This window comes from Podarcis erhardii (assembly GCF_964252035.2).
Source record: "Podarcis erhardii genome assembly, chromosome: 11".
Taxonomy (NCBI): Eukaryota; Metazoa; Chordata; class Lepidosauria; order Squamata; family Lacertidae; genus Podarcis; species Podarcis erhardii.
The window spans coordinates 28,794,103-28,817,444 of NC_138501.1; the positions used below are offsets into that span (position 1 = coordinate 28,794,103).

At 40.2% G+C, this 23,342-nt stretch overlaps 1 protein-coding gene across 3 annotated transcripts in view; it reads right to left on the reverse strand.

Annotated features, from left to right (window-relative positions):
- Positions 1-23,342, reverse strand: part of VCAN (versican) — a 128,793-nt gene that overhangs the window by 50,655 nt on the left and 54,796 nt on the right. For all 3 annotated transcript variants that reach the window (XM_081881162.1, XM_081881164.1, XM_081881163.1), the window contains exon 7: positions 15,203-17,254. In XM_081881162.1, the coding sequence (XP_081737288.1) occupies positions 15,203-17,254 (2,052 nt within the window). The remainder of the gene's footprint in view (positions 1-15,202; positions 17,255-23,342) is intronic.

The following is a 23,342-nucleotide window of genomic DNA, read 5'->3' on the forward strand; positions in this document are numbered from 1 at the left end:
TTACGTTTTTTTCATTTTCTTTTGCTCCTGTCAGAGCACACATTGCATCACCTAGGGTCCAGATTCACTGCAATTCTCTCCATTTGGACTCTCACTGCTTTGATCAACCTCTCCCCCTATAAAATGTATGACCACTGGAAATCTAGCAATCTGATAGAGGGTTGGAGGACACCATCTATCCCCACACACACCCCTCCCTCCCTCTCCCTCACCTGGCTTGAGAGGGGCGGTTGTCAATAATTTTCAGTAGTCTCAGTTCTTCCCCAGATGAAGAGATCAGAAATGCATGCAAGCCATCTAAATGGTGTATATCCATTCAGCTCTCATTTAGGGGATATGGAAGACTAAATTATGTTTCAGGATAATCCTGTCCTAAGCTGGGCAACAACGTTGATAAGGAATGGTCAGCAATCGCGGAACGATCAAGGTTTAGATTATATATGGGAAGCATCAGAGGGAAGCGGGTGGTGCTCTGGGTTAAACCACAGAGCCTAGGACTTGCCGATCAGAAGGTCGGTGGTTCGAATCCCCAGAATGGGTGAGCTCCCATTGCTCGGTCCCAGCTCCTGCCAACCTAGTAGTTTGAAAGCACCTCAAAGTGCAAGTAGATAAATAGGTACCACTCCGGTGGGAAGGTAAATGGCGTTTCCGTGCACTGCTCTGGTTCACCAGAAAGTGGCTTAGTCATGTTGGCCACATGACCCGGAAGCTGTACGCTGACTTCCTCGGCCAGTAAAGCAAGATGAGCACCACAACGCCAGAGTCATCCGCAACTGGACCTAACGGTCAGGGGTCCCTTTACCTTTACCTTTATGGGTAGCATCAGCTTCAACTGGATGAAGATCTTTTGAGAACTGTTGGTTCTCAACTGTGCCAATTTTGGTCCCTGGCTTTAGCTTTCTATTGACTACACTATTTTCTTGACGTGCCATAGCTCTCTATAACCTTCCAGCTTTTACCTAGTAGAACTCAGGGTATTGCACATGATAAGAAGCTATATCACTAGACTTGCTGACCCTGCCACTGCTGACTTGTCAGTCATATTGTCAACTTGCCAGGAGGGGCATGATTATGCCAAAGCATTGTTTAGTCTTCAAAATTTAATGAATAATTGCTGTATGAATGCAGCCTTCAAATATCAATGATGAATCTCTGATCCCTCCATCTGGGGAAGAACTGAAACCACTGAAAGTTGCTAACAGTTTTACTCCCTCTGGCAAGATGGAATTTGGAATTTGCCCAATGTCAGCAAGTTAGCTGTGGGGGGAAAACATAGCTACCACTACATACACTTAAGTTAAACAAACCAAGCTATGCAAAAATTATTAACTTTTTTATTCTATTCTCCCCTCTCAGACTTATTTGTAAGTAGGCTGGCCAAAGTCAGAGTGAAAGTCAGTGTTTTTTGAAGTCCTGTTCACAATGTTTCCTAGCTGATGTATCCTTGTCAAAGCACTGTTATCTTTGGCTGTGATTTAAAGGTTTAAGGAATATATTGCTGAACATTTTTCTGTTGGTTCAGTCTTTCACACAAACACATTTAATCAAAGTACACTTTTTGTCCTCTCTTCAACAATTAAAAGAGAGATTTGGGGGAAATGTACACACCCTGCAGCAGTAAGCCCTTCTTCTTTTTAAGGACACATGAAACTCGTATAAAGCTATAAATTATTAGTCAACTCAGTTTCTTGAAGGCAGTGCTAAAGAAGAACTTATTTATTGTACAATTGGCCTGAAAGGAGTTGAAAACCAAGCAAGTTGGGTGGTCAGTCTTGGTATTGGAGTTTTTAGATTCAGTTACAGAACTTGGTTTACAGCATTGCCTGTATTCCAGTAGAAGAGCATGGAAAAGCAGATGAATGTTTTAATTAGCAGAATCTTCTCAAGTTCCAATTCTTGTCTGAAGGGCCCCATTTCAGACTGTCAGAATTGTTGGCTGAGACCAGAAACATCTGTGCAGAGTGGATGTTGCCAGAGGGAGCATCCTCACATTCTCCACTCTGGCTTCATCACAGCTTTGCAAATGCTTCTTCCAAGCTCAGAAAAGTCATTCATTCATTTCAGTTTAATGCATCTTCTGGCTCAGTGGTACACTGGCTCTTTAATCCTATTTTGTTGACCTCCAATGTTTTAAATTAGCACCTCAGCAATATCTTCACTTCTGTCTAAATTATAATCTTATGCCATGTCAGCACTCTCAATTTTATTTTTCCAAAACAAGAAATGCAAAGCTTTTCGCACCTGTCCTCCTTATACTGACAAATCTGGGTAGTTCTATTTGCACATGTGCAGTTCACACTTATCCGGGCCACTTACACACAAGTAGATGTGAATGAGCCACCATTTATACTGCATATCACCAGAATTTGTGCGGAAATGAAACAGCTGGAAACAACTGGAAAAGTGCACAGTACAAGAGATGCAAGATGAACATAGAACCATTGATAGACTTGCTTCTTTTCTACCCTATGCATGTCAAGATAGATAGATAGATAGATAGATAGATAGATAGATAGACGGACAGATATAGATATATTTGTTCAAATATGATGGACAATGAGTGCACAGATGAACACTTTTGAACATGGGACAGGTTACTTTAGTCTGGGGTTATTTATACCACCAGAGGTTAAGAATAATCTCTTCCTTATTTACTAAAGAGACCATTTATGGTAAAGACAATTATATATACTATTGATAAGCTGCTTTCAGATAATATTACTGGTAGAACATTCAAAGAAGTAACCCTAGATCTCAAGGGAAATGGGGGGGGATGTTTTACTGTCACTTTCAGAGGGGTGGTGGTGGTTCCTGTTATAGAATTTAGCATTTCTTCCGCTTTTCTTATGTCTTCCATTTCTCTTTGTAATTCATTATAGCCTTGTTTTTTATTATTCACTCATCTGTTGGCTGTAGATTTTCAATATGACTGTTAATATGGTTTTGGATTGTGCAGAATGGTTGCAATACACTTAATATATATTTTAGTGCAGTTCTAAGAAAGTTTAAATTAATGCCACACGTCCTAATTGTTGACAATGGCAGTGCTATTCCTTTCTGCAGCTTTAGTTAATATTCAGCTGTCCAAGACTTTTATTTTTAGACTGTAGTTGAAATCCTCAAACCGCTTACGCTGAATAAGTCCCACTGCAGTCAGTATAACTGCACTGGAGAAAGTGGCCTGAAGTAGCAGCTTATGGTGATTAAGTGAAAGATGTGTCATAGATAAAAGAAAGTTATAAAACTATAAAGGCAGCATTTTTATTTTTATTTTAGATTGTTCTGTCTCTGAATCTGCATGCATGAATACTGTGCAATTATTAGCACATGTGGTACAATTTTCAAAGACAAAAATAGCATTTCCATTGAAAATCACCAAGAGAGATTGATTCACCATGCATTCGTCAGGTACTACAAGACTTCAGTTCTGAGAGTGGAAGAACCTTACAAGTTCCTATTCAATATTAGTTTGGAATAGCCGTATTTTCCCCCTGGCTATGTGAGCAACTCTTCTTATTCCAAAGGAGCATCAAGTAAGGCCTAATTTCAGTACTGACTATTTCAATTCAGGACCTCCAAGCCTGCCACAGTCTGCACAAAATAAGCTGAACCTTATGCAGAATAACTTGAGTCAAAGGGGAAGAGGCCCAATCCAAGCTGAGAAGACTATGGGAAAGCATAACAAAGCTTGATCCAACTTGCCATCTAGCTAGGTCCAGAGAGGAAACACTACTGCACAATTAGGTATGTCCCTCCTTGAATTCTACAGCAAGTTCTGCCTGACCAGACTCTGAAAACCACCATCAAAACCCATTAAGGGGGGGGGGGAAGGCTATTCACATAAATGTTGCTAATATAAGAGAGGACCTTTTCGTACGTATGGGCACAAAGTAACTGACGGTTTGTTTGTTCTTAACTGCACTGTGCTCAACCAAGCATTGACAATGATCAAGCATGACACTGTATTACTTTATTTTAGCCAGTGCCTAATTCTTTAACCACCTAAGCAGTTAATGAATGTGTCTTTAATCAGGGGTATACTGATTTGCCAAAAGAAAGACCTTGTTTCTAGCATGCTCTCCTTAACTTAACCTGATATTTTAAACAATCATTAGGTTACAGGATAAACCAAGGAATTTGTTAATGTTTATTCTCCCTTACTAAATGAATACTTCCACCTTGCCTTTTTTAGTCATGGGAATGATCCCATAACTTAATCCCATGTCTAAAAATGTAACCTTGGAAGAGTTTACCCAAAAACTATATAGGTTTGCTGTGTGTCAGGATTGGCAACAGCCGTGTCTTTCTTGGAAGTACCCTCTTGCATAAACTGTTCCTAGCTTATGGTTTTAAGATCTGGCTTAACGAAGAAATCTCATAGTATTTCTTAGCATTAAATACACAATCCTATTCCGAATCATTATTTATTCACTAATATCAATATGCCAAAACATGTTTTCTTCTGCTGCCTTCAATCAAGGAATTTTGCCCTTTTTGGCAAGAGAACTGTGAACAGAGATGCACACCCACTCTCTCACACATTCTATGTGGGTATTATACCAAAACTATCTTTCCACTCTGGCAGCCTGCACACACCACTAAAAAATGAGGAAATTGAGGTTCTGGTGAGCTCAGCATCTTTTATATGGCATTAAATCTTGCCCTAAAAAAAATCCTTTAAGACTCTTTACAGTTCAGCATTGCATACAGGACTGGGAGGGTGAGATAAATACAAAAATACATCCTTCAGTGAAGTGGTAGGATTACTGGGATAATGAAGCTTTAAGGATAAGTGAACTCAATAACAGGTCTCAAACCTTTACTTGGGTTTATCACTCCAGCCCATGGATTCCTCCCTCTGCTTGAACAAATTGGTTAGTGAAGACTCCTACATCATTTCTCCCCAATGGTTAATCATCTCCCAAGCAGGATTCAACATTCTCTGACCACCAGCACAAGGGTGAGAATAATGGTGGAAGAAAATGAAAACCCATGCAACAATTGCGCTAGCAGAAGCTTCTTGTGCAGCCAGTTGGGCAAATTATTGTCACTGTCCATTTTCCAGGAAGAGGGTCACAGAAAAACCAAAGTCTAAATACCATAGTTCTTGTGGCTGGTTGTGCAACTATCCACAAATATCCTGGCTTCCTGCACTTTCTCTCACGCAAGCCATTCTGCTAGTGCCGCTAAGGGACTTAAACTTGGTGTTACAATGAACTCCTCCCTAAATGCTTACATGGCAGAAGTCAAAATGGCATTCAGGAGCATCAGCATCCTGATACTTAGGAATGCCCAAGTGAGCACAATCAGTTACTTATATATGTGCTGAAGACTGAAGTAGAAAGGTCAAGTAAGCCTTCTCAAAGCTAAAACATGTTGCGCTTTACTGGCAACGTTAATGGAGAATCCTGAACAGCTGGCTATGTGCTGAACTCAGGGGAAGGAAGTAGTCAGAAATGTATCCTTTCTTCAACAAATACCTGTTGTTAATCTCTCACTGGAGTCAAGGATATGGTAAATGTTAATAATACTTAAAAATGTATTCATCATGTGTTGTTCAGGAAAACACTGCTGTCAACTTTACTGTGTGAGATTTATGCAGAATAAGACTATTCTATGTACCCTTGCTTAGGAGTAATTCTCCCAAGTAATTCTTAGGAGTAATTCTTACATCTGACAAATATTGTATAGGATTGGGCTTGAAATCAGCTCATTTCTTGATTAATCTGTCAAGTTAAAAAATTGCATGGTGGAAAACATATATTTATTTCATACTACCACCATTTTAATTTGAAATGGAGGGAGGGAGAACCAAGTTAAAATTGAGAGTAATGAAACCATTCTTTCTCACTCTGGACTGTTTGCATGTGGCTTTCCATGTGAAACTGAGGTAATGAAATTATCCACAAGCACTTTACTACCTTCAATATGCATGCATAAATTGGGCCTTACTTTTTAAAAAAGCAATTATCAAAAGAACATGGTATCTCATCTAACATAGGTACTGAGAAAATGTCTGTGCTGATAGTTCTCTAACAGTTATTCTCATATTTTCCCCAAAACAACTGGTATCTAAAAATAGCATAATGTGACTAAGGATAACATTCTTGGAGGATTAACACTGCTATATAACCTAGTAAACGCCATGAAAAGAACAAGGGATCTGCGGAGGACAGTTTATCTGATCAACTGTGATTCTGACTGCTGGCTGTGTATCCAATGGCCTTGTAAAGGTAACATTTGAATTTGGTTTTAAACGACTAAGAAGATACTTGGAACACTCAATGCCAAAAAAGTCATAACGTAACTGTGATTCCCCATTGTATTCACATATATGGGATGTAGCTCTTAATTCCTATATTGTCTGATGCCCAGAAACATTATCAGAAGAATGAATTGTATTGTCTAAATTATGCCAGTAAAGCTGAATGAATGAGTAAACCAACATTTGGATTCACAGCAGATAAGAATCATGGACCTCACTAAATATTCAGTTTTAACTGCTTATGTCACAGTAATACACTTTTATTCTAGATCTGTGACTCCATGTGACCCATTCCCCCTACCTAACCCCATCCCATAAATCATTGGTCATAGAGTACATTTTTTCATTTAGTAGGAGAGAGATAATGACCCACCAGCTTAGTTCCTAATATTTACTTCTCTAAATATAGGTCCTGTAAAAGTGGGTCACTGACTAGAACAGAACAGACTTACTTCTCTTATTTCAAAAACGTTCCTGTAAAATATTTATTAGCTACATAGAGCAGTAATTTGTTTCCAGAAACTTGAACCCAAAATAAGTGATGTTACCTTTGCTTTGGAAGTTTATTATGATGTTCTGCTGATTTTCCAAAAAGGGCAAGGCTAGATTAGAAAAAGGAGATGATGTTCCCACATTCACTCAGCCACTTCCCAATGAAACAACATAATAAAGTTACAATGACAAATTAAGTGTTGACAACCCATTTCACCAAGGATCTCTTCATATGCCACCCCGTGGTTTCTTCCTGCAATGCTAAGCCAATGTCAGAAGCCTTACGCCACATAAGAAAAACAAATGCTGTAGCTCAGCATCACCCCCTCCAGAAACTGGAAAGGAGTGCAGTGTGGCGCAGCTTCTCTGCAAGAATATAATGGGGGGCTTTGACAAAATCCTTACTGAAATCACGATACACTCCGTCCACAGCATTCCCCTGATCCACCAAGCTTGTAACTCTATCAAAAAAAGAAATGAAATTCATCCAGCATTACTTGTTTTTGAGAAACCCATGCTGGGTCTTAGTAATCACAGCATCCTTTTCTAAGTGCTCACAGACTGACTGTTTATCCTTTCTGTCAACCTGATGGTGATTTCAGGAGTGACAGACCTGGCAAAAGGGGAAGAGATTAAAATATGTGTGTATAGGAGATCCTATAAAGCTATGGTTTTCCCACTAGTGATGTATGGAAGTGAGAGCTGGACCATAAAGAAGGCTGATCGCTGAAGAATTGATGCTTTTGAATTATGGTGCTGGAGGAGACTCTTGAGAGTCCCATGGACTGCAAGAAGATCAAACCAATCCATTCTTAAGGAAATCAGCCCTGAGTGCTCACTGGAAGGACAGATCGTGAAGCTGAGGCTCCAATACTTTGGCCACCTCATGAGAAGAGAAGACTCACTGGAAAAGACCCTGATGTTGGGAAAGATGGAGGGCACAAGGAGAAGGGGACGACAGAGGACGAGATGGTTGGACAGTGTTCTCAAAGCTACCAGCATGAGTTTGACTAAACTGCGGGAGGCAGTGGAAGACAGGAGTGCCTGGCGTGCTCTGGTCCATGGGGTCACGAAGAGTCGGACACGACTAAACAACAAATTCAGCTTAACTTGGTGGGGTTATTCATAGATGATGGATCTGTCTCTTTGAGAGGAGTGTTTTCATTTTACTATTTCTACTGCAGTGTTAATGTGCCAAAAATGGCTCTTACACTAATCACACCTGATAAAGTACTGGACATTCCCAGCAATTTTAGTGCTTTCATGAGACTGGATGTGTTGAAATAAGTCAGAAAGCGCTCAAAGTAGTATGCTATTAATATAAAAGATTAGTGCTGGTGGTGGTGGCCATAGTACCTCAATCTTTAAAAAGCACCATTTTGAAATTTCTATACCACTGTGAAATTTGTTTGAAAAGCAACATATACAAAAAGAGAGAAAAAATGAGAAGCATCAAAAGCTTCTGCCCATACAAGGCTATTTGCATTAATGGTGCCAAATGCCACATTTGTTCTGAATTTGGTTTTATGAGCGTTGGCCCATTTGTTTTGGAACTAAAGTTCTCACTATGTCCAGATATTTCCCCAGAGGTGACAATTAGCTAACATTTGCAGCAAGAATGGCAGGACATCCACATTTCAATAGTGCCTGAAGGAACAGATGACAAAGTTTCCACATGTTCAAGAAGTGAAACATATTCCTCAATAGAAAACACATGTTAAGAGTTGCATCCATGTAAAATGCGGAATAGGTCCTTCTCTATACGTACTTTGCAAAGGGTTTTTTTTCCCTATTTCCCTATGAGAATAATGAAAATGGCATGGTACCCATGAATAAAGTGACCATTCATTTGTTTCATAAATGGACAAAAAGCCATTAGGAAGCCTCAAGTATTGTTTATAGGGTGATGAAGTTTCCTTGGCAACAATGCAAAAAACAGCAGAGACAATGTGTATATGATTTTGTTTCCGGCTGTCTACGAAGGAATCTGAGGAAAGATAATCATTCTTTAACAAGCTTCACAGAAACATCTTACAATGGACGGCAATGGACTATTGAGTCAATTGTTTAAGATTTTTTTAAATCTACAGTTTAGGCTGGCAATTAACATTAAGGAGTTTTCAAGCCTACAATTCACGTTTTGTACAAAGGGCAGGAATAATCCATAATAGATGCTTTTCTCTCTTTCAAACACGTACAATCGTTTCTCAAATAAAAAATAAGCTTATACTATCCCTGTGTTCACTTTGCTTAGAAAGGCATCCATAATGCTTTGTAGAGCAAGTATAACAAACAACAGGTCTTGCAGTTGGGCAGATTTAACACAAAGTGGTTTTAAATGTACCAGTGAAAAATTAAGTGAAACAAATAATACTTAGGAATGTGAGAGAGCCAAGTTCTAATGTCCACTTCAGAACAAACTTATGTTCTCATCACTCCACTTTACTTAGATTCTGATTCTTATCTGCTTTTTAAAATAGCAGTGGCCTATTGCCATATTCACCTCGGTAGTTAACGCCTTTTTTCAGATATCCCAGCTATGGTGAGTGAAAGCTAGTGGAGGAGCAAGATCTCAGCAGCAGACCCCCATCTCAATCATTTGTATGATTCAAAACAACGGGAACTATATGTTTATAGAGGTCCATCCACTGGGAAGCCTTGAAAAGCAGAGTAGCCAATAGTGTGTGGAGAGAGATCTAAACGAACACAGCTGTCCATTCATAAGTGCCATGCAGACATTCAACTGCATTCAGACAGATCCCTCTACAATATGTGAACTCATGCACCAAGAAGATCACCAGTAGGGGCACTTGACCTTTTAATTTAATTTAACAAAAAAAGCTGTTCAGACAATGTATAAGTCATGACATAGCATTGTTTGCATTGGTCCACTCTGTTACTAATTTGGAATGCCACTGGGCTGCTTATTAAATCAACGAAGTGGCAGCAAATGTTGTCTTTCCCACCCCCCATAAAAGGCCAAATTCAAGTTCTCTGCTACCTTAACTATAATGGTACACCCTCTGCCCTCTCAAGAACTGTAGAATTTCATGCAATCCCCACCCCAGACTTCTCCAAAAGGCCACACACATGCGCACACACTTTTGTAGGAGACAAGTGGCACCATGAATTGGGGGTGATATTCAACTCAAACTTAGGTGAAATCCAAGTCTGACGATGGTAAAGAACTCCCAGGAGTCATTTCCTGTGGTAAAGCAGCAGTCTGTCACTGCACTGTGAGATAATAATGCAATTCTCCTCATTAAAGAGAGAGAGAAAAGAACTTGATCATTCAGAATATGAGAATTACTACAGCTGTCTTGGTGATTAAATAAGAAATTAACACTCACTGACAAGATGACAGCCTAATTACACTGTGAGAAATACAGCTTTTACACAGAAAAGCTTGCACATTTAAAGGGAAAGCAGGCAGACAAAATCAAGTGTGTGTGTTGTCCCTGCAAAGCTAATACACTTGGAGCAAGGATTAAATCCCAACCGCTTCTCTGTTAGGCTAGTTTTGCTTAGGCAGAGAAATTTGACATGAGTCCTTTCAAACAAACAATCCTCCATGTGCCTTCTGATGCAGGGCAGGATTTTATTCTGTGCAGGGGATTTCTGAAGCAGGCAGTCTACTTCTCCATTCCTGTGCTAAAGTTTCAAACACTGAAAAGAGGTTCCATCTCTTTCCACATTCCCACACAAGCATTTTTTTAACTTTTCAAAATAAAACATCTATAAGCCTTTTCACAGTGCAAATATCAGCAATAAACAACAGCATCGTTCAAGTCCATATGCACTAAACTAGCACTCACTGTTCCAAATGTTCCACATTTGATGCCCCAAATCTTGCTATATTGTGGAAATGAGTTCTCTTCCTGTATTCATCTTGTTCTGAAAGCCTCCCTCAAAACCAATATCTAGTCTGCTGCCAAACATACAATTTTATGTCCACCAGTGATTTTTATTTTTCTTGTAAGTAGCTTCTCATACATCTGGTGCCACTGAAATCTGAGGCATTTTTCATATAACTCTTAGGTTCTCACCATGTGACCTTTGATGTTAAGGTTTTTTAAAAAATAAATAAAATAAAAGTAAATACAATGTCCAATCTCAAAGAACAGTATTAGCCCTAACAAGGACACTTGTTTATTCCAAAGCTTAAGGTTATGTTTTAATCTGTGCATTCTGTGAAAGACTCTTACTTTCATTGAAGTTTTATACACTTATTACATCTTGGAGGCAGAAAATAAATGAAGTAAAAAATAAATGGCATGCTAAATGGCATTAAAAAGGCTGCAGTCCCTATTCATAAAAGGTTGCGTTCGAAAAGTGATGGCTCCCTCTCAGCTTCAGACTGTTCGAAAGCAGAAGGGGTCAAAAAACCAGACATAGCTGGTGTGAAACCTGGGCTCCCAGCAAGCCTTTCCAAGCATGCTAAGTAAACACTTTCCAATGCCTCCACAAGACGCAGGTGCGCAAATTATTCTCGACACAGACAGAAGTCATGTTTTCAGTATCCCCTCGGCTGCTGTTAAACAACAGCCTCACCTCAATCCCCCAGTATTTGTCAGCTCATAAAAAGTTTTATATGCTCAAGAAAAGTTCCTTTTTTCTTCTGCTAGTTCATTCACTCCTTGCTCTTGAATCATAACTCTCCATTACTGCTCCTTTTAAGCTGCACAGAAATGACGCGTATCTCCCTGCACCCCCAAGTATTGACACAAGACGGATTCCACTTGCACAATACAAAAAGACTGTAGCATCAAACTGTTGGAGACTATTCCGTCCACCCTGTTTTCCATCATGTATTCAACAATAGTATGAAAGTTAAGTTATGGGATCCTGTTGAAAGAAATAACAGCCCCTGAGAAAACATAGCAGCATGAATAGCCATGGTTCCCTTTTTAAGAAAGTAAATTCCCAAAGGGTTGTCTCCCCATACACACATATTTTTGCTCATTAATTTGCACACCTGCCCTAGAACTCCTCATGACCCACACTAATGGTGTGCTTTATATATTCCTCATTAACTTGTACACCTGTCTCAAATTGCGTCAGTGCATGGTTTGCTTGTGCAATACATTTTCTCAGGAAAACCACCATATTCTAACACATATGAGGGGGGAAAGAACCATTTTAATCCCTTCAGCAATATTATCAGCATATCCCTTATCAACATTTTTGTGAAGCTGCCAAAACAAAAAACGATTGTGGTTTTCAGCCAGATCTCAGTCAGCCCCTTCGCCCCACAAGTGGAATTCTGTAACTACAACAGATATTTTGTACCAAACAATAATTGATATGGTGTAAGGAAAGAATAAATAAACTTCCAGAATAATTTCATGTTATGCTATATCAATAGAAAAGGCATGCAACTTAGGAAAACAATCATATAGGTCCCAAGAGATCAGAAATAGAATATGGAGTTATAGGTTGTTTCTATGGTTCATGACATATACAAATAAATGCACACACACACATATCTTAGGGTTGTTGCGAAATATTCTTACCCTAATTTAGCAACAAATGGAAATGGGTCCTTTTTTACAATTATCTGGGGACATACAATTTTTCAGGACAATTTTTCAAATACTTTCAAGGCGTTTACTCTTTTATCCCTTGCTGATGTCTGTATTTCTGGCAAGCAGAATGTCCTGGAATGATGCTATGCCTTGACATAGCATTGTTCTGAGTGAGGTTCAAGGCTTGGGGTAGGGAATGGTAGTTTTGTTTCCCCAAAAAGCCTCATTTGCAGGAAGCCTACTTTAGGTGTTAGCCAGCCACGCATCCTAAACCACCATTAGCTAACTCACAGAACTAGATTATACAACAACACAGTGTTCTTAAGCACCGTTCTCATGTGAGTGAGAGCATCATCTATAGACCATGTTTAGTTGTTTGGTACAAGGAATGACGGGACGCAGGTGGCACTGTGGGTTAAACCACAGAGCCTAGGACTTGCTGATCAGAAGGTCGGTGGTTCGAATCCCCGCAATGGGGTGAGCTCCCGTTGCTCAGTCCCTGCTCCTGCCAACCTAGCAGTTCAAAAGCACCTCAAAGTGCAAGTAGATAAATAGGTACCGCTCCGGCGGGAAGGTAAACGGCATTTCCGTGCACTGCTCTGGTTTGGCAGAAGCGGCTTAGTCACGCTGGCCACATGACCTGGAAGCTGTACGCTGGCTCCCTCAGCCAATAAAGCGAGATGAGCGCCGCAACCCCAGAGTCGGGCACGACTGGACCTAATGGTCAGGGGTCCCTTTACCTTTACCTTACAAGGAATGACAAGATCAGGAAGTTAAGATCAAGAGAGACTTCAAAAACACTACCTACTGAAAACACCCCAAAGTTCTGGTAAAACATTTCTTTTGGTTTTATCTGAGTTAGAATTGTTACTGGGGCAGGTTGAACCACTTAGAGAACAAACATGAGAGGAATTGTGTTAGGTCTTTGTACTCACTCCGCAGCTTCAAGCCTGAACCCAGATCATGTGGTACCTTCCTGAGTGGCATCCATTTGCCCAATGAGGCCAACTCGGAGGAAAGATCCAACTGGCTGTAATTAATGGTGTAATCATTGCAAGTTGATTCAGTAAAATAAATGCTAAAGCCCAACAATATGAATCATCCACATGTGGTCCTTGGCAAAGTAACAAACTGGCAGCTGTCAGGGATATGAAGGAGAGGGCCCAATGGAACTTGGTTACTAAACCAATTCATCTCTATGGCACAGGGTCATAGCCTATCTTCTAGAAGCCTCAATCTTGCTGACAATAAATGTTTGAGAAAATTGCATGATGTTTTTGCTACTCAGGAATGATTACTACTGAATTCTTACTATAGTGTTAGTTACCTACCAGGTAATCCAACCAGGTAAAACTAACTAGTTTTAGCCCCACCCTCCCTTCAACACAGAGGCTAAGGAGGAGGAAGCTGATAGGTTGTGAGACAGAAGTGGGCATGTGGGGGCTGGCTAGAGAGAGGCTGCGGTTGGTGGGGCAGTCCCTCATTTGCCCTAACAGACCAGCCCACACTGGAAATTATAGTCTCTGCACAACTGGCTTGCAGATGCAATAATTTGTTATGACTTGGGTAGAGGCCAGGAATCAATAATTAGCTTTGAGAATGGGATTCAGGGATTTCACGGAAATGGGGGAACTGGTAAGAGTCAAGAGTCTACTTTTGTTTGGCTGAGAGCTCCAAATAAATTACTTTCTGATGTAATTTTCAGCATTCTTTCAGTGAACTTGGTCTACCCACACATGTTCATTATGACACTATGTACAGCCAAGAGTGAGTGTGAAGTTCATAAAACAACAACTGGAAAAGAGTACTCTGTAAAGCTTATAGAAGTGCCCTACTGGTTGGAAAGAGTATATAAAGAGTAGTAAGGTAGAATTACATACAGTAAGCCTGCAACTTAGGTGCATTTAACGTGTGTGCATTCAGCTTTATGCACGTGTCAAAAAAAAAAGAAAAAAAAGAAATTTAAATGGAGGCAGAAAAGGGGTGTGGTTCTGGGGGAAATGACTTTGGTAATCCCACTGAACTTCGAAAAATGAAACATGACTTTGGCCATTGAACCCAATTATTAGCTTTAGGCATGATCCCCGGAATGTATCCCCCACATAAATTGCGGGCTTACTGTATGAAAAATTATATAAGACATGATATCCAATAAGCTTTCATTGCTATTTTCTCCAATAATGTTTCTATCTGACTTCAAAACATAATTATCATTGATGATGTTAAAAAATCCCACAACGTCTCCTGTCAGATCTCTTTTCAGTTGACACATTGGCCTCTTAACACAAAAGAAATCATATAACTTATTAATGACAGTTGATATCTCTGTTCTGGATACCCACAAGATTAAAGCTGCATAGACAGTGCCCTCAGCTAAAACAGAACAGAACAGAAGAAAACAAATGTTTGTTCTGATTACAACCTGGCAATTTCACACAATACCATTTTCTTTCCCCAAATTTGATAGCACCCTTTGGCGTAAGCAAAGAAAAAAGAACCCACGCCTTGTTTAGCTGATAGCACTGCAGATGCCATTGTTAATAGCTACAGACTAATGGAATGTTAACACGCTCCAATGCCACACTCAGGAGTAGTAATGCATGGAGTGGAAGCTATGAAATTAAAATGCCTTGTTCCACAAATAATGGAAGTCAATTCAATGATTTGCTAGTATCAGATAGGAAGCTCTCATATATTATTGCTACATCCACAACTGATGATTTGCACATTTATATTGCCAATAGCTATTACCAATACCTCATTTCAAAAATATCAACTACTGTATCTCTAACATACAGAAGTGTAAGATAGTTTCATGCTCCAGACATAAAAGACACATCTTCCAGCACATTTTAAAACTACTTGCTATGGCCAAAGGTCCATCAGGTTGGGCATATGGCCCTGAGAAGCAAAGTCTTACCTGTATCATTGCCAGAGATAGCAACAACAAACACTTTTATGTCAGGCCTGCTTTCCACTCCTACGTCAGCATCTGAAGTAGAAGGAGGCTCTTCCTGAGACTCTAAAACCTCAGAGGGTGGTCCTGTAGGCTGTGCAACCGCAGTCACACTCGATGATGTAAAATATTCTGTATCAATCTCTGGCTCTGCCGTCTTGCCTGTAAAATCATCATCAGTAGTAGTTTTAATGGGAGAAACAGATTCCTCAATTATTACCATGTCTTTACTCGTATCCTCATCAGGTTCACTGTAAATTAAGGGTGGCTGTGTTTTGGTAATTAAAGGCTTGGATGGCGAAGTGGTCAGGGTCTTGTCTACTGGAGCAATGGTAGCTGTGGCTATGCCACTTACCACCGTCGGTTTACTTGTCACAATAGCCGAGAATAAAACTGGCTCCGTTCCTACGGCCTCTTCTGTCGTTCCTGAACCTTCTGGGCTATGAGTTGTAAGAGTCTCCACATGAGGTAATTTTTCAGTGACAGGAGCAGTAGCTTTAGTAGGAAAGGGACCTGAAAATCTGGTTGTGGGTACATCCTTTTCACTTTCTGTGCTTGCCTTTCTGGCGGGAACACACGTCGTTTTTAGTTTGTGTTCCGTGACAGCATCCATTCCAGGAGACAGTTCAGGTTTTGTGGCTGTTTCATAAACTGTTATTTTGACACCTGGGCCCAAAGCCTCAGTAGTTGCATATTTTCCTTCATATGCGGATCCTTCAGCAGTTAAGTCACTTTCAGGTGTCAAAAGCAATGTTGAAATCACTGCAGTAGTGTCTGGGACAGTAGCCAGTTTTTCCACAGCTTGATCTCTAGCATCAGGTTCCTCCTGAATAGCTGCTGTAGCCTCTGTTTTCGCACCTCTGACGCCTGTATAAATAGTAACAGTGACCACATCTTTAGCAATTTTATCTACTGGGGTTTCAGAAATGAGGGAAATGCCAGGTTCTTCCTTTGCTGTTGCAGAAGGAGTTACAATCTTTGTAAATATAATTGATTCTGTGCCTGATATGCCTGTTGAGGAAATAGTAGTGATTTGTCTGGGAATTCCTAAGTCTGGCTGATGCTCAGCAGAACTCCCTTCAGAAGTCCAATCATATTTCTGATCGTCTGTTCCTGCAGTTTTTTCTTGTTGCATCTCTGGAGTAGGTGTTACTGTATCACGGTGCCTTGGCATGTCCTCTCTTTCAGCTTTGGGGAAAACCCCTGCCACTGTATCATTCACTTCTGTTGCAATGGTTGTGGTCTTTGGAAACTCCATAGAGCCTAACTCAGAGCTAAATGATGTTTCATAGCTCTTTGTATATCCGGTAGTTAGTGGTATTTTGCTTTCAGATGAACTGACTATTACACGTGGTGTAGCTGTAGCATTCTCAGGTGAGAAGGTCTTTGACACTTTGACTACATCTGATTCTGAAACAGTGCTAGAGGCAACTGGCCTGTCATCGGGTGAAATATTGCCATTGTTATCATCTTTTGTAGGTTCATGATGATCAGGGAGCAGTTCTTTGGGGATGACAACAGTTGTCAGTTTTACGTCGCTTTTTGCTTCCATCGATTTTTTTGTAGGCTGGATGCCGGGATGTGTTTCTTCCTTTGTTAATGTAACAGAAGTTTTTGTTTCTACAGATTCACTCAAGTTATTTCTCAGTAGAACGTCTAGAGAAGTTATTATTGGTCCCACCTCTATTTGTTCAGTCTGACTTTCAGAGCTCTTCTCACTGAGGTCAGATACAACTTGTGTGGGTGTGATCCCTACTAGGTCACTCGGTGCAGTATCTGTTTCTGTCACTTCTGATGAATCAGAAAAGTCTGTAACAGTCTGAGGTAGAACAGTGGATAAATGAACAATCTGCTTAGGTACCTTCTCTTCCAGTTTTGCCTTAGGCATTCCTTGTGTGACCAAAGAGATATGAGGATCAAGATTAGTTTTAGAAGCGATTTGTTCAGTTAATAAATTGGAAGATCCGCTTTCCAAAGGTATATTCGGTTCAACAGTTTCAGAATCATTCGGCTTAGCTATAAAAAAAAAGACAATTAAAATGAATGTCATGCTTACTACAATATCTTAAATGTAAGAAGCATTTTTAATAAATTAATTCTGAACAAGCATCCTTTATTTCTGCTGTATCTTTACTATATGCCAGTTGCTCCCAGAATGTAGTTGCTGAGCATCTTGACCAGAAAGCAGCTGTAATTAAGCTAATTTAGTCCCATGTACTTCTAGAGTAAAGCAATTCAATCCAATGTAGTTTAAATGAATTGTGAACTCCCACTAGTCCATAGCAATGACTTAAAAGTCTTGTATGTAGCAGTTTTCGGCTTATGGTAATTCGGTGATATGGAACTACTCTCACACAGATTCAAACTTTTTTCACGCTACTTCAAATGGGAATTTGCCCCTCCATGTTAAAATAAAAGCCTGAATTGGTTTGAATGGCTGATCATATGCTACATTGTTAGAGTTTGTAGACCTGGGTTCAATTCTGCTTAGCCACAAAGCTTGCCAGATGGCCTTGGATCGATATTTACTCTTCCAGCCCAACAGCTGCTAAAAGCAGTGTTGATGTTGTTTTTGGTAAAATAAAATGAGGCGACGCTGCTGCTCTTATGTTGATAAAAGTACTGCGTGTACCAGCACAAAATGGTGGTCAAGGCATCAACAACAATGATCTGAAGGTACTCCATACCAATGGGTACTGTCACAAAGAAAGCACTAGCTATAAGAACAAAACTGGATAAACCTATGTATGTTTCCCTGGGTTCCTTAGAAGTTGGGCAGGGTATACATGTGCTAAATAAATATGCAAAGGAATTTAAGTGGCTGCCCCATGGTCCACTGATCTGTGAAATGGCTCTCATTTTTGCTGACCTGAAGTTATTGTATTCCAGCTGCCTCCACTATCACATCTGAATTCAAACACTTTCTGCTTTAGTCATTTGTATTATATAGTGCAGTTCTCAAAGTAAGGTGGGATACAATTCCTAATTTGTATAGGCATTATACCTTTATTTTAATTCCTAAACTATAGGCATGCCTATTTGTATAGGCACCTATATTTTATGCATTATACCCTTTTTAAGCTTTAAAAAAGAGAGAGTAAAAATGTCAGATTCCACTTAGACACAACAAATAAAAGCCTCGGCACTTATTCCACTGTTTAAATTTCAACTAATATTTCCAGAAAATATTCACTCAGCACAGTTCATCTACAATCTGGTTTCTCTCTAGTGGCAGCAATATTTTAATACAGGATTATTGCACCATCATTGAATGTTGCTTAATTAACAGCACAGTTCAGAAGATGCAAGCTTTAAATTTCTAAACTTAACTTTTTAAAAAGAGAGAGAGAGAGAGAGAAGGGATGAATGAATGGATGTTAAAGCTGTTCCGTCTCAAAGAAGATATTCTCTGCATTTCATCTGCCTTTTGCTTAAAAGAAGATGACCTGCCCAGAGAAGGGTGTTTCCTTTCTAAAAGGCTCTGCTCCAGCTTTAACAGACTCCCTCGCTGTACAGATGTTTTGCATTACTAAACTCCAAGAATCATATGTTCAATGGGATATCTTCTTTGTGCTCCTTCTAATGCAAGACATGAGGCAGTTTTTCCTAATAAAATATCCACATCTAATACAGCAAGAAAGCAAATTATCTCACCGACAGCTGCTTACATCAAAGTCTATCCTGAGTTCTTTTTTAAAAAGAAAATAGTGTTCTTTTACATTATGCACAACCTGAATGAAGCTAAGCAATTGGAAGAGGTTTCTATGCTTAAAAAAAAATTCCGCATATTTCCTTTGTTTTTATATTAAAACAAACTTGTTCTTCATTGGATAACTTTTTTAAAAAGTTGGAGAATCATTAAATATTGGATCACAGAATGGTGTAGTAACACACTTGCTTCCAGGTTGCTTACTGTGCAGTGCAGTGATTCTGAATTAAGCTAAATAACATTTACCAAAAAGGAACAGATAAAATTGGGAGATAAGAGGAGCTGCTGCTTTAAAAGGGTCTCCATGATGCCTGTTATCTTTGTATGCAGTCATATGCATGGGAAATCAGTGGTCTGAGAAAATGGCCTAATTCCCAAAGCAAGCTACTGCACAGTAATTGCTCCCTGTCATAACACTGTGCCCTTTTTAAAAGTACAGCAATCCAGAGTGAGAATTGACATCCTCTTCTTCCCTCTGCAAACCCATGTAAAGATGGGACACTGAACAGTGTGAAATTATACCTCAGAATATACCAACCAAAAGGTTCAAGATGTGGAGCACATATTGATTCGGAACCCCCAAGCATGTTGGGCCACTTGTATGACCTAGAGCCACAATTATTGTGGTTGTTAAATTACACGCCCTTCACTACCAGGTCTCAGGGCAGATTATAGAGCATGGAGTACCATGGTCAAGTCATTTCTGTCCAAAAGGGCCCATAGTTGGCTAATCATCAGGAGCTGGAAACAGGCACCCAGTCACCAAGGCCACCTGGGTTTCAAATAACAATGTTGGATCCATGGGTACCCCAAGCTATGAACCTGTACCAACTGAAACAGGCTGCCTTACCACCTCCTGGACTCAAGAACTTGGAACACATAGAACTTCTTTCTGGCCCAAATCCAGCCCATCGCTGCCTCCAAACATATTTCTAGCATCTCAGCCACATCTCCTGATTCAGATAGACATACTGGTGACACTTCATCCCAATCAGTGACTGATCATTGTACTTTACTGAAAACTGAGGGAGGAAGAAATAGCAGCATTCCTCCTTTTCTCATATTTCCCTCAGCTTTTCATTCTTGGTGGCTTTAGGGCCTGGCCTAGGGTTACCCAGATGACTATTAGAGAAGCACTGCGGGCTGGATCTTTTCCATCCTCTCGCCACACTACATTTTATACGTATGAGCACAATGGCTATGTGCATTTAATGGCGAATTGTGGTTTATCGTTATGAGAACAAGTCTAGATAAGTCTTGGGCTTCTGCACTCCTCCCTCATCCTCTGGGATAGCCACAAGAAGATTGGAAAGTGTTTGCTTCCATTTTCAATTAACCACAATTCAGCGTTATGGTCTGACCCCAAAGTGTATGCTTAACATTAACCATGGTTTGTTGACACAAGCCAGGTATGTACACTGAGGTTTGATGTTGGCTTGTTTGAGTGAAGCATAACTAAGGCTTACTGCAGTTTGCATGGATTTGGATGTAACACTGGTCAGTCAAAATCAGAAGAGAACGCTTCTGATCGCCTCCTCACAGCTGGTCTGGAGGGGTGGAGGGTGCAATCCTGACAGAGTTCCAGCTGAATCATGCTTCTCAGTAACACAAACGTCCCAAGAATTTCAATTACTTATTTGGCTATGTGTGCCTAAAAAGTGTTTTTTTTTAAAAAAAAAAAGTAGAGCAACTACAATCATTAATGATGTCCATAACTAGGCCCACATACTTAAAGGACCAGGATACTTGGGATGATCTTCTACATGTGGTAAACCAAGACCAGCCCAGGATATTTTGCTACTTCAGGCAAAAAAAGAAAATGTCTCCCCCTGCCATAGCAATCTTTTCTGTCCCTGTTCTCCTCCTCTGACATCAGCCACTCCTCCTCCTCTGCACCCATCCACCAACATGGCTGGGCACAGAGGTAGTGGTGGCAGTGGCAAGTAGCCACAGAGGTGGCATCCATGGTAGCAAAGAGGGTGGCCAGGAGTGGAGGAAGCAGCTAAGGTAGAAGGCGGGTACGGAGGAGGAGGAGGAGGAGGAGGAGGAGGAGGAGGAGGAGGAGGACGCAGTGAGTGGTAGCAGAGAAGGTCAGATCTGCCGCCTGACGCAACTGCCTCACCTTGCCTCATGGACAAGCAGGCCTTGCACTAGCCCCTTGTCTGCAAATTCAGAAGTTCAGGACTGATATTTCTTTGGGTTCCACCACCATATGAGGTTAGATTAACTACAAAAATAGAGGTTTTTCCTGTGGTTAACTGAATCTTTAAATTCCTTCCCTAGGAAAAAATACCAGGCCTGTTTCATTGTGACTTTTAAGAGATCTGTGAAGATTCTGAAACATTGGAAGCTGCAAACAGGCCATTGCTCAATCTAGCTCAGCACTGCCTTGCATTGAATGACATCAGCCCTCCTGGTTTTCAGAAAGGAGTTTATCTTGAGATGCTGGAAGTTGAACCTGAGACCTTTTGTATGTGAGGACTGGTTGTGGATGCTTTTTAATCCATCAGGTTTGTAGAGGGATTATTTGTTTCTGTTTTATTATGAGATGGACTGTCCACTGCATTTTCTATTGTGTTGGCAGTCATGGCTGAAAAGCAGCATTAAAGCCCCTAAGTAAAAGAAGGAAAAAAGGAAAAAAAAGAAAGCAAACTGCTTTGGTTTTGTACACTTTGGCCAAAGCTTACAAAGCAATGGACAGACTGTGGTTGACTTCATTAGGGTTAGGTCTTAAGAAAGAGGAGGGAAATTTTCCAAAATACTCTTATGTCTGACCACAAAACCAGGATCCATTAGGAACAAATTGTTTTTGGCTAAAGTTGTGTTTTACTTTACTATAGCTAAGAAGAATCAGAATTCATTATAAGTCCCTCTTCACATTTTTCTTCAATGCTTCCTCTCCCAGCAAAGACTTTTTAATACACAAAAGGCCTTTTAAATAACAGTCCAGATTCAACATAAACATTACTAAGATTGTGCCCTACTGATGAGGGCAACAGAGGAAACTTTAGAAACTGAAATTATCCAACTGTCCCCAAAATCTGAATTAAGCCTTCTTGGTTGTACCCCCGCCCCAGCTATGGAGCTCCTTGTCCAACAAGCTTAATTTGGACACCCTCCTCCTAGCCTTCAGGCAGCAGACAACTCTGCCCATAACATCTCATATTGTATGCTTTGATTTTGTGTGTGGTGTTTTATTGCATTGTTTTAAATGTTCTCTCTTTCTTTACCTTCTAGCTTTTTTGCTTAGCACGCAACTATCATGTAGTTTTAGGGGGCAAAGAAGATGTGCTCATCATTCAGTTTTATATTGTATTTTAGTGCGTATGATTTTGTTCTCTAGACTAATTAGAGAACAATATCATACACATTAAAAATACAATAAAATACAGAGAAACGTAAAATGTGCATGAGCACAATGGTTCAGAAAGCCTTACAGCTGAGTGCTATATTAATTTAATAAATAAGCATATATATATATATACACACACACACACACACACACAGTGGTACCTCGGGTTAAGTGCTTAATTCGTTCCGGAGGTCTGTACTTAACCTGAAACTGTTCTTAACCTGAAGCATCATTTTAGCTAATGGGGCCTCCTGCTGCTGCTGCGCCACCGGAGCACGATTTCTGTTCTCATCCTGAAGCAAAGTTCTTAACCCGAGGTACTATTTCTGGGTTAGCGGAGTCTGTAACCTGAAGCGTATGTAACCCGAGGTACCACTGTAATTGATTGTGATTCTATGTAAACTGTGTTACTTTTACTGTTGTTAGCCGCTCTGAGCCTGGTTTTGGCTGGGGAGGACGGGATAAAAATAAATTATTATTATTATTATTATTATTATTATTATTATTATTATTATTATTGGTGTTTACTTGGAAGTTCAGTGGTACAGCAGCTGCTTTGCATGCAAAGGTTCTGGTTCAGTCTCTGGCATCTCCAGGTGGGGTTGGAGAAGCACCTGCATGGAACTCTAAGGAGCTACTGCCAGTATAAATAGTAGAAAGATGAATGATTTGACAATACAAACAGTACAAGGCAGCTTCTAATGTTCTGATATGTAATACTGGAAGCAATAATTCACTCATCTTCTGTATGAGCTATACATGCATTTGACGTTCACACCTCCATGCACAAGAAGACGTGAAAGTTCTGACTGATGTTATACAGGAAGTACAAAAGGTGGAAATAACAAATCACTTGCACATATCTGCTGCTACCAGGGTGGTTTCTTTTCTCAATCAGAAACTCTTTCGACTGGCTTAATTTATGTCACTGACTACCAGATGGTCTGGACTAACAGGGGGCTAGACATTGCCATGATACCCTGTTAGGGAAACCCTCTATGACATTCTTCCTGGCTACTGTGACTAATAGCACAAACTAGATA